The following is a 13,179-nucleotide window of genomic DNA, read 5'->3' as shown; positions in this document are numbered from 1 at the left end:
ACCTAAAATGGTCCATCCGTCTGACCGATATACGTACACGGGCAGGCATTACAGGTAATTCATCAAAGACTCGGAGACTTGAAAGGATCACCCTTCATTTTTTCAATATGTATGAACCTCACCCCATTATGCCTGGGAATCAAATATGCCGGAATAATCTTGTATGTCGAAAGTTATTTGCCAACACGGCATGAAATCCTACCATGTTATGGAACTCTAAGATTCCAAGTTGATATCCCTTGTATTCAAGATTGTCACTTTCTCTTATTATTTTACGACAGGGCCTCATCTGATGATGTAACCAAATTGGAAACATATCGTGCTTTGTAATAAAGTAACCATGCAGCTGCAGTGGTGTTTTTATTTAACATCTGTTCTTTCTCCTATACTGTTTACTCAGAGTTACTAAAATTTGCAGTTTTAACGAACAACATGCTGAATTCTAAGGACTTAGGTGCTCCAGCAAAGATGTTGTGCAGTAAGTGTATTGCGCATGTGCAGGAGGGACAACCGCACGGAGGACGCGGCCGTGATGCTGGAGCGCTGCATCCGGCTGGACTCGGGCTACACGCCGGCCTACCTGCTGCTGGCACGGCTGTACGCGGGCGCCGGCCTGCAGGCCAGGGTGGGCGAGCTGCTGCGACAGTTGGTACGCCTGCAGCCGCTGTCAGCCGACCGGCTCGCCGACTACGGCGATTGGTTGCTGCAGCAAGGTAGGCAACCCACGTGTCTCCAACATTGTAACATCTGCTTCTTCTCAACAGAATCAGGGCACAGTGCGACAGACGTTTTTGATGTTATGAAATAGGTTTCCGCAGTAGAAGTCAGTTTACATAAAAGATTTTTGGTATGGCACATGTAAGTAAATCGAAAATAGCTATCACTGAATAAAACCAACATTTCGGCAACAATACAGCGACCTTCATCTGCGTCTATTTCTCTGCCAGTTCTCCCTGAAAATGACAATGTAACTGCGGTCGAAACGTCAGTTTCATTCAGTTAATAGTTCCCTCACAATAAGATGCAGTAGCATGTACAGCCGCGTGGAGTGGCCGCGTGGTTTGAGGCGACATGTCACGGATTGCTCGGTCCCTTCCTCTCGAGATCTGAGTCCCTCCTCTGGCATGGGGTTGTGTCTTAGTTTAAGTAGTGTGTAAGTCTCTTAGGAATACACACTTTTGACCATTTAGCATCCACACAAAACTTTTATGTAAAGAGATGGGTTTTACTTCAAAAATCTCCAACATTTGTAGTGACAGGACGGTGTAAATCTGCTGATGCGAGAATTATTAAAAATAGCGAATTAGAGATAAGAATGTTTTGCTTTCGCCAATTTGGAAAGTTAGCCCTAATTTAAAATCTTGAAATACGTATCACATTTACAGATCACAGATTTCGTGGCTGTGGCTTCGGTATACGAGTCTGTTACATTTGCACCCGAAAAGGATTTGTTGAAAGGTGGGTACAGTTAGTACCCCACTTCCTTTTTGAAGTGTATGTTGTCTTTTACTTTTCCCCTGTGACGGAAGTCATTAGTCTGTGCCTAAGATCTGTCACAAATTGCGAAAAATATATTGATGATTGAAATAAAAAATGATGATACGAAGTAGTTAATGTGATGTAGGATCTATGGTGGCGAGATCTCTTTATATTACTTGTCACAAATAGTATGGCGTGAGGAGGGGGGGGGGGGGGGGGGGAGAGTGGGGGAAGGGGGCGGGAGGTATCTGGACTCGAATGTGGGATCGGGTAGATGCTCCTGTGAAATTAGTCAAATGGATGAATGGGAAGGTACTGACGGATAGAATATCGGTATTGTACAAAGTTTAGGAAAGAGACTTTATTTTGAAAGTGGATGCCTGTATTTCGCATCGAAGAGCAAAGATTATGCTACAGCTGGTAGCATTCCTAAGTCTTAGAAGTGCGGGAAGCGGATGTGGTTAGAATTACATGGGAAAATACATGATTGATTCACAATTCACACACCAAACAAGGGTTTAAATATAGGTGTTAAAACTATTAAATACAAAACTGAATGAAAAGTCCAGTGGTCCGTTGTAGGTGTATTTACTTAAGTCGATTATACACCCACACTACCGGTTTCGCAGATTTTAAGTTGCATCTTCTGGTTTATATAAACACTGTGTCACGTGGGAGTTACAGAACGACGCAGAGTAACAGTTGGCGTGGCTAGGCAAAGTTCTCTGCTCTCCTCAATTGATGGAAAACCGTCATCAATGACGAATGTCATGCCTGTATTAAAATGTCGAACTATTATCCCTTTACCGACTTTACGGACTCTTCAATGAACAGAGAATGCCATGATAGATGTTACAACGGAAAATAATTGGTCAAAAAGCCAGTACTCGTACGTGCTCGTTATCAACATAGCAGCTGACAACAGAAGCTACGAGCGTCCCGTGCGTAGTCGAAACGTGTGCTATGGTGCCATCCGGGTATCAAAACAGTGACAGAAATTGACATGGAAAAAGCATGTCGAATGTGAGGAGATGCAAAGAAGGTCTGAGGTACAGGTAAGTACGTGTCAGCACACCATACTTATGTAGAACATGGGTACAGTAAAGCGCGAGCACTCTAATTTATGTCATTTACTTTAAGGTGTTGGAGGTGTGTGACTGATCTGAGATTTATTTGTACTGGTACAAGATTTTGAAAAGGAAAAGAAATTTATACTAGCAGGAGAGTACTCCTTATCCAAGGAGTTGGAGGAAAATAGTCAAAACTGCTACACTTTTCACGTCCTAGAGAATGCCCATAATCCTTATTTTTCAGTGCATGAAGAATCTGCATTTGGCTGTCTACGCTTCTGTTATCCAATACTTGAAGAACCTGCATTCCCTTTCTTAGGGTCCTCGTGTCCGTTTAGCCTAATGTATGCGTCTGACTGATTGTTACCGTCGCTAGTAGTTGTATCTTCCCTAAAACTTTCACTAATCTTCCTACCCATCTGACCGACAGTGAATTTTGCACATGTTCCACAGTCAATTCTACTAATACCTGAATGCAAAATAACAATGACGTCGTCAAATTTAGGATTCTTTATTTCCTCTTTACGTACATTATTTCCCTTCCCTAATTCTTCTTTGGTTTCTCTTAATTGCTTGCTCAATATACAGGTTTATCCAACTACTATTTCCGTCTCATATCTTTCGACAGTTATAACTGCAGTCTGATCTCCGTTCAAACTGTCGACAATCTCCTTCCCGTATTTTATCCACTATACCTTCAAAATTTCGAAGTATGTATACCGGTTAATATTGTCAAATACTTTCTCTGAAGCTGCGAGTGTTATAGACATAAGTTTCTCTCTCTTCAACATATTTTCTAACCTAAGTAATAGGGCCGGCGTTACCTGGTGTGTTTCTCCGAAACCCAAACCGATATTCCCAGAGATCGTTTAATCAGTTTTTCCGTTCTTCTGTACGTAATTAGTGTTTGGCAACCAGACTTGTGTGTTATATTTCAGTAATACTGTCAAGTGTCTTCTCCTGCATTCTTTGCAGTTTGAATTAATACATTATTCTTTACGCTTGAGAGTATTTCGCCAGTCTCATTTATTTTGCACAGAGATGGAATAGTTTCGTCGTGGCTGGACGTCCCAAGGATTTCAACTATTATGTAGAAAAGTCGTCTACGCCATGAGCCATGCTTCGATTTAGGGCTTTCGATGCTCTATCGAATTATTCTCACAAATCATATTCTCATTCTCATCATCATGTGCCTACTGTTCCTTTTTTAGAACACTGTATTCAACTTTATGACCGTATAAATTATTTTTATATATTTGTAAGGTGCACTACTCTGGCAGTTCCGAGAAAATCGCAAGAGACATTTTATGCGTCCGTATGTAACTGATGTATCTGCGTTTAGGTGATGGGCGTCAGAGTTCTTGGTGGTCAAGTGGTAACGAGTGAACAGATCGACGATGAACTTGAATGGATGTCATGGGATGTCCGCCTCGAACAAATGCAGCAAGCCTTAACGAACGAAATCAAATTTTAAAAAAAGGCCCGCAGAGGGTTAATTTTTGATCTGTACTTCTTTCATCACTGGTCATATTATTTCATTTATATGATATATGAGAGATAATATAATTTAAAATGCAACGTGTGTTTCTATGAACTTTTACTGAATTTAATGTTTTTTGACTACATATATATAATTAAATTTAATTATTAGAACAAACATATTTATAGCTAGCGACAGGAACATTAAGAAACACATAAAGTTTTCCTGAAAATGTGTGTCCGTCGTGATTTTTGAACTCCCTAATACATGCAGTTCGCAAGGTACCCAGGATTGTTTTGCGCCCCAACGCTCTCAGCTGCAGACTCAGAGGCGGGCCCCATTTGGCAGTCAACCTGCTTTACCGTGAGACGTTGCTACGGTAGCAAGAACGAGTAGTGTAGGAGCAAATTTTTCGAGTATCACACAATTTTAACTTGTACTACAAAAATGAGGGTTTGAAGAGGAGTCAAACTGTCGTTTTATACACGTTCGTCTGTGGAAGATCGAACACTAACTATTTGACTACCATGGACTCGAACGGCGGTATCTATGCGCAGATACGTCAGTTACACCGCAGACGCGTAAACATTCTCTTGCGATATTCTCGGAACTGCCAGAGTAGAGCAGGTAATATACTTACACATTATGTTGTTTTAATGGCCTGCTAAAGGTGTACAAAGTTTGAAGTATATCTGTGGTCCCATCATCGTAGCAACCCCTTGTAAGATGTTCCCCACTCAGCCTAGGTGCCAACCAAATTCAAGAAAGGTGTTTCTTATATCAAGGCGCAGTTTTTAAGAGAAAGCGGCCGTTACAATTTCCAGCGTTTCGCCATTTTCAAGAAATTACTTAGTTCTCTCTTGATGACCGTATCAAAGATCAGATCCTTTGATCTGTTTCAGTGTGTAAGCTATCTGGCTATAATAGTCTCTTTATTTTTCAATTCTTACTCGACAAGGAAATCTGCTCGTAAAGGTATACAGACACCGAAAAGAAATTAATATTAAGAAGTGCGACACAGTCTATTGTTAACTTAAACGGTAAGGAAGCAAGGAAGACTCCTCCGTTCCGGTCAACTCCTCACATGACATCACGAGGTTACGTGGACACCGTTCCAGTCCACACACCAAGGAATATTCAATGGCAGTACCGAAAATCAAACCCGGGTCTCACTCTCAGCTGATGGCGTTATCAGTGCGTGGTATGGAGGGGCGTGTTGGGAGCACACCACTCCCCCGGCCATTGTCAGCTCTCCAGAACTCGGAGACGCTACTTCTCACTCACGTAACTCCTCAGATGACATCACGAGGTTACGTGGATACCGTTCCAGTCCACGCACCAAGGAAAAATCAATGGCAGCACTGAGAATCGAACCCGGATCTCACGCATGGCAGTCAACTCGACGATCCCGTTTGCCATCCTTTTCCATCTGGTCTTCGTCGTTTTTCTTATGCATTTCTTTGCGGATATCGCATGACATCTCTCAGGTACCGCTGAAGGAAACTTTATCGTTGTTCTATTGCAAACGAGCTGCCGTGTCGGCTGTAACCCAGCTACGTAGGCACACGTTAAATGAAACGAGGAAATCAGTATTCCATAGGAATATAATCTTAATACAATTAATTGGAGCACATTTCTTTGTTATTTGACCTCGCACGAACAATGTCGTGCTCATTTTTACACGTGGCGAGGCTGGTTAGTGTTATACTATCACAAACAAGCTGGACTCAGTTGTAGGAAGCAAAATATTATATAGAACAGTCTTGATCGCATAAAAAGAAGACTTTTATTCATAAGTGGTGAGCGGTTTCGAGTCGATATAGATCATCTTCGGACCATGCTCCGTAATTTCGAGTACAATAGAATAGAGGGAAAAATTAAATATATTAAGAAAAAAATAAATTAAAAGATGTTATAACCAGTGCTGACTTGAGAAGACGATGACATGGAGCGAGAACTGTGGACACCACCCTATAATTTAGATACAACTTGTATCCAACATAGTATAAAGGTTTATGCTACTGCCGTATCGCGCCAATCACCGAAGTTAAGCGCTGTCGGGCTTGGCTTGCACCTGGGTGGCTGACCGTCGGGATTTGCCCATTGCTGTTAGCAAGCGGGGTGCACTCTGTCCTTGGGAGACCTACTGAGGAGGTACTTGAGTGAGAAGCAGCGGTTCCGGTCACGAAACTAGCAATGGCCGGGAGAGCCATGTGCTGACACCATGTCCCTCCATATCCGCATCTAGTGAAGCTTAACGGCTGAGGATAACACGGCGGTCGGTCGGTACCGTTGGGCCTTCAGAGGCCTGTTCGGACGTAGTTTACTTCCGACATGTATCGCATACGTTGTATCCTATTAGCTCCAGATGACTTATGATGACAGGGAAGAAGAGGGCTACCGGCTATTGAACTTCATGGCACCGCCACATAGTCACAGACGACAGCAGTGACTGGTATCCACAGTTCCTGCTCCGTGTTATCGTCTCCACACGCCATTACTGCGTATAACGTCGCATACAGAATTAATATGGTTCAAAATGGCTCTGAGCGCTATGGGACTCAACATCTTAGGTCATAAGTCCCCTAGAACTTAGAACTACTTAAACCTAACTAACCTAAGGACATCACACACACCCATGCCCGTGGCAGGATTCGAACCTGCGACCGTAGCAGTCCCGCGGTTCCGGACTGCAGCGCCAGAACCGCACGGCCACGGCGGCCAGCCACAGAATTTATAGCTTAATGTTCGTTACATGAAATATTTCCCTCTATTCTGTTGCACCCTAAATTACAGTTCGAAGGTGATCCATGTCGGGTCGAAACCACTCACAACTTCCGAATAAAAGAATTTTTATGTTGACAAGACTGTTCTATACAAGATTTTATTACAGTTCATTGTGATCGTTGCTATGACCAATATGTTTACAAATATGTTGTGCGCAAGGTGAAATCTGTTCGTGTGTGATAAAATCCGCATGACCAGATAGCTCCATGCCTGCTCAGTATTGAGATGGACGGAGTGGAACTTGCAGAGCGTGTTGTTACTGTGCCGGCAGGTCGGCGGCTGGAGGCGCTGCAGCTGTACCAGAGGGCGCTGGCCGTGTCCTGCACGCACCGGGCCGCGCTGCTGGGGGCGGCCAGGATCCTGCGCTCGCAGGGCCAGCTGGCGCGCGTGCACCAGCTGCTGCTCAGGTGAGGGCACCTGACCTCACTGTGCATTGAAAATCAGAGATGTTGCAGTCCGTACAAGGGATGTCGACCAATGCCCGTACTTGGAAGAGAGGTCTTTGTCCTGTATTTCGTATTGACGGTAGCGAACAAAGAGTAGTGTGCCTGTCTCGTTCCACAGGTATCCAACACATAAAAGTAGCTTTTAGATTCACAGATCACTTGGTCGAGTTTGTGGCATTTGTGACAGACAACGAATTTCTACTGTGACCCATTCGGACAAGCGAGCGCATTGTTACACCGTTTCGGCGTTCGGCGAATCGCACCAGCCGCCTTATCCACCTGCCCGAATACTCCCGGCGGATTAACGACGAAGGCCGGTGGCCTGCCAGCCTGGTCATGGTTTTTAGGCGGTTTCTCACATCGCAGCATATGATTACCGGGCTAGTACCCACGTTTCGTCTTAGTTACACGATCGGCACACATTTAGAAAATGTTCTCACACTTTTACATTGGTTAACACTAGACGCAGACAGCTGGAGTGCACAAATTCCGTCCCAGGGGGGAGACGATGCCAGCAGCAAGGGATTCCGGCCACTCTATAGCACGAACGTTGCCAAATCCCGATTAACATGTAAATCCCGTGAAGATAAAGAATAAGGCCATGAAAAAGAAGAAGAACCAATTTCCACTCTAAATAGTCGTCGTGAGAATCTTATCTTCTTACAACAGTAGAGTGTCAAGTCGCTGTCGAGCGCTGGTACATAAATATTTAATCAAAGGCACACTTTGTTTGAATGAAATTTTCGTCATCTGACTGTAAAACATTTTTTATTTCATATTACGATCATGAGTTCGGCCTTAAGGCTTTATCAAGTACAGCAATATTGCTTACAATTAGACTTTGTTGAGTGAAGTCGTCGATAAGATCTACTGAGTTGGATGTAGCAGCGTTTAGATAAGTACAAAATCAAAGGAATGTATGGCAGACAGGTAGCAAACATGTTTTGCAGCAGAAAAACAATTGAAAAATTGGCTGGAAAACATGTTTTCTACCTGCTTGCCACAGAGTTCCTTCATTTTGTAGTTATATACTCGCTGGGACACCCAGTTCAATAGATCTTGCCGATGACTTCACTTAACGCGATTTATTGCAGCTGATAATGGCTTTAGGCCGAAATCGTCATAGTAATATAAAATAAAGAAGATGCACAGCTAAACAGCGGAAGTATGGAAAAACACACTTAACGGAATGGAAATGCAACTAGGGGAGTTAATTTAACGTTACCATTAGCGATGTTGGGTAACAGCTGTTATATATCTACAGATATAATAGGTAGAATTTAGTTGTAATATTTGTTCTACAAACAGGTCAGCGGAATGTTAGAAGAGAGAATGCTCTCGTGAGGCATTCTGCCTGCTAAGCACTACTTAAATCAACTACATTGACGAATAACTTGTATATAACAAATTAAAGGTTTTTCTGTACTAAGTAAATCACAAATACCAGAGGTTGAGAATACCGGTTCAGTTGTAAACTTCCTTTATCATCACACGACGGGTTTCGGTCTGTTATAAGCCCATCTTCATTCAAGTGTCGTAACTTGTTGCTATGACCTCCGAGCTCCGCGGTGGACGGGTACTAGGCGCGGTGTGCTACCTTCAAACGCAGAACAGGGACTCCCTGTTCTGCGCTCCTAGGTAGCACACCACGCCTAGTACCCGTCCACCGCGGAGCTCGGAGGTCACTGCCACAAGTTACGACACTAGAATGAAGATGGGCTTATAACAGACCGAAACCCGTCGTGTGATGATAAAAGAACTCTATAACTGACGCGGTATTTTCATCCTCTGGTATAATGCTCAGTTGCGGATGTTCCACCAACAGGATTGTTTGAAATTGCAAATAGTATAAACTTTCCAACAAAACTGAAAGTAAAATGAAACCTGGGAATATAATATCTCGAAAACGAGGACCGTTAGATATGTGCAATAAATTGTATGTTAGTGTGTAAGTTGTATGAATTTTATACAGGTATTATATATAAAATTCAAAATAGTCCATAAAGTTGATAACAGATGGCACTGCAGTCGCAATACGTATTGCCCACAAAAACTGCACCGCAGTTCAGAAAGGTCAGTTCCACCATTAGAACGCGAACGGAGGGTAAGCGTGCAGACCGATGTGGTTTAAATGATGTATTCCATTGAACGACAAGATTTTCTGCTACTGAATTACCACCGGTTACTACACAGTTCTGCGGCAAAGGCGTAGATCTCAAACACGATTTTATGTTCCAAAAGAATCCGACGGGAAAATCATTCGCAGTCTCGAGGAGAAATATCAATGGGCAGGCAGCGTGGTTGATGATCCAGCAGGGAAACCTGGCCACAACCAAACTGTAGTTACAACTGAAAATGTCTTCATTGTATCTGGAATTATTCAGTAATATCCAAGGAAACCCATCTGAATAATTGCAACAGAGACTGGTTTAAAGCGATCCAGCACGCGTAACATACTGAGACAGGTCCTAAAAGTGCTAAGATAGAACCTACACATATCTCCATTCAAAATCCAACGCCATAAGGCTATACCAGTACGAACTATGCGACAGAGGACTGACTTTGCGAAATAGATTCTCAAAATGATTGATAAGAAGGATTCGATGGTGGCTGCATCTCATTCATAGATGAAGCACACTTCCGCCTGAATAGAGTCATTTATACATAAAAAAACCTAGCGATTTTGGGGTATCGACAATCCCTATTTTTCTGAATCGAAAGCACTATATTCTCCCACAGTTACTGTTTGAGCTGTGGTGTGCTGCTGAGAACAATAATGCATTGTTGATCCTTTTTGATGTGAGAAACGATCACTAGTGAACGTTACGTTGGATTTTTGGAACGATGTGCCGTGGACCAGCTGCTGAGTGCTTTATGCTAGAAGGGGCCACAGCACATCGCACCAAACAGCTGTTTCACTTTCTTGATGAAGAATTCGGAAATAGAGCCATTACGTTGGTTTATAGCAAAGTTACTGACTCAAGGTGGATTGTCTTCCATATTAGCCCGACGTGACTCCTTGTGAATACTTTTTGTGGGGCATATTGAAAGACACTGGTTACTGGACAAGCTTGAATAAACGATCTGTGTGGCATCCTTTTCCACTGAGCCATTATCGCATGTGATGACATATTTCATTGTTCGTTTGCACATATGCTAGAGGTAGATATTTCGAATAGCCTAAGATGTGACTGCAAAAATTGATTGCAGAAGATGAGTTTCATTATGCAAGTTGATACTGTACGAGCTGCACCGCGTACCATGACATCTGCTAGCAACTTTTGAAGCAGTTTCGAAACTTCTGTATAAAATTCGTACAGCTTTTAAATTTCAACATACCTTTTGTTGCATTCATCAATCGATCGTAGTTTCCGAGATATTTAATTTTGAAACTAGGGGCTCCTTCACTGTATACCTTTCTGATGTATGATAAAAATCAGCTTTTCTTTGCTTCCTGTAAATAACATAGGTGACATTCACGGATTGGGACCTACACCTGTTCCGACTGGCCGTCTGCTCCCTACAGGGCACTACGAGAAGCGATCTATGAACGTGCGACATGCGAGCGGCAGGTCACCAATCCCTCCCCTCCCACCATTAGTGCCAGTAGATAAATCCTAATACTGCCACTGTTTCTTTATTCAAATAGCTCCTCATTTGCACTCCCTACGTCAGAAATAAATACGAGGGAATCCCGGAATCGAACGCAGGCTTTCCGCTGCGAAGACAGCGACACTAAGCCTTCCGCTACGGAGACAGTGCTGCTCCGCGTAAATAATTTAATAGTGCGTCGACGATTACATCAGGACATAAAGACTAAGAGCTATAAGTATGAGTTGAGAAAATGTTCCTAGGCGAGAATTTCTGTTCTTTACTATAATTATCCAAAAACCACTGGACAGCGTCTGCCGTAAACTATAAAATATAGATTTTGTTTTACTTAAAATAATGCTTTATTACAGCTATACTGTGCATATCCTTGCTCTGAGAAAAGGAAATTCATTGGTTATGTTACTGACTATGATTAGCGGCAAAGCATACTTTTGTTACACTGGGAGTCAGCATACATGAACAGATTATTCAGTCTCTGTCTATTGGCACAACAGGTACATATTAGTTTTCAGCCACAGAATAATTATTCTGCAATACCTTTTTTATTTTCGCAGCAAATCGTACCAGTGCAAACATGGGCGAAGTTAAAGACTAGCCAGAGGAGCAAGTGCAACTAAAGCACACGTCATCCAGCTCTTTTTGCTTCGGCCCTCGACTCTCACTCGTCCTCATTCGGAAGCAATCGACGAACATTTGCTGCAGCACCTAGTCGCAGAACTTTGATGTTCTATGATATCGCAGCGAAGTTGCATCTTTTGTTGAAGATCAGTGAGCAAAGTAGGCAGCAGATGTAAGGACTTGGAACACGGTTGCGAGATAAGCTACTTACACTGTTCGTAAGCAGTCGCTTTTATGATGCTTATTATGAGGAGAACACAACGAATACCATAACCTGACTTCCCAGAAACGTCGCTCACTAAAAGAGGTGTCAAAATAGGAACACGTGTCTCTGCTTGTACACGGATACTCGACCGTTTCAGAGAAAAGGAGTTCAAAGTCTACGAGGTACTATACGTTATGTCTTCTAGCGAGTAAATGAGTCAATCGAAGTGGTCGCACAGTGGCTAGCGTCGTGACTTCACATCTTTCTGTCCTGTGTTCGAAAGTCGATTATTATTTTTACTTTTCGTTTTCATTTATCCACCCATTTCCGTAGGAGATTAGTACACGAATGTTTTCCAGTGTATAATTAATTAACGTTGCCCTTTCTCGTCTATTGATTGTATGTCTGGGGAAATGAATTAAGAAAAAATTAATGAAAAATTATTTGAAACCGTTTTCAGCGAAGTTCATGGAGAATATCTTGATTCATGATCAACTGCAAGTGCCAGTTTTCGCTAAAGGGATCTGTTATGCATGGTTGGCCGCGCGGATTTATTACCAACGCGCGAAATCTTCAGCAGCGTTAACGACGTTTCTCCGCGAGTGAGATTCTTACTATGAAATATCACTTTGGCAAACCTGCCTTCGAGCAATGCTAGTAAAGTTCGGAATTTCTGTTTCGAATATTTCTACGGTTGGAAACATTCAAGGGAATGCATCAAATCTTCCTGAAGAATAAACATAAGAATAAAATATAAGAATTAATGGATGATTGAGATACAAGAATATGAGAATTTAAAAAGTTTGTAAACCATGAAAATACCATACAGACATATATAATATAGTAAATGTATGACATTCATGAAACTTTGGGTCGCTCATGCAAGGGTGGCTTGGATAGCCGAAACTGTTAACGTGACCTTTCGTGAGAAGTAGGGAGTCTGGGATCGAGTCCCGGTGCAGCAAAAATTTCCATGCGCCACCAATAGGTAATATCTTCATACCTAGTGTTGCTAAAGTTTGAAAGGTATCGCAACTACGAATGAATTTCATAAATGCAGTGTAGCTGCAAGGTCGTCGCTAATGTCTGTTTCTTCTGACAATGAAAAAATGTCTGTTTCTTCAGACAATAAAATAATTAACGGAAAAAAGACTTGTTGTAAAAGCCAGTCGTAATTTTGCATTTAATATGAAGCCCTTCTAACCCCTAACTTGATAAGACACATTTTTGTAGTAATCTTGTGCGGACGTGAGTAGACATATGAAATAAAATGAAATAAATGAAAACAGTAATCAGGTTTCGAAGGCTGTGCGGAAAAGTGAGGTGCCGCGTCACTAACTTCTTTGGCGCGCTAAAAGACATCAAAATTACATCGAAAACTTTGACTGTCTTATTCTCAGAAACGGTCGTTTATCTTCGGATAAGCCGAGACATATATTTGCTTATTTTGTCTCCTTTTCCGCTAAGCGAATTTTCTTGGAT

At 42.4% G+C, this 13,179-nt stretch overlaps 1 protein-coding gene across 1 annotated transcript in view; it reads left to right on the top strand.

Annotated features, from left to right (window-relative positions):
- The window catches only part of LOC126412939 (protein O-mannosyl-transferase TMTC1-like), a 685,657-nt gene that overhangs the window by 649,113 nt on the left and 23,365 nt on the right, over window positions 1-13,179 (top strand). The window contains exons 14-15 of the mRNA XM_050082830.1: window positions 502-713; window positions 7,088-7,223. Of these exons, the coding sequence (XP_049938787.1) occupies window positions 502-713; window positions 7,088-7,223 (348 nt within the window). The remainder of the gene's footprint in view (window positions 1-501; window positions 714-7,087; window positions 7,224-13,179) is intronic.

Source organism: Schistocerca serialis, chromosome 7, assembly GCF_023864345.2.
Source record: "Schistocerca serialis cubense isolate TAMUIC-IGC-003099 chromosome 7, iqSchSeri2.2, whole genome shotgun sequence".
In the NCBI taxonomy this organism is placed as follows: domain Eukaryota; kingdom Metazoa; phylum Arthropoda; class Insecta; order Orthoptera; family Acrididae; genus Schistocerca; species Schistocerca serialis.
This window is presented reverse-complemented; position numbering and strand designations above follow the sequence as displayed.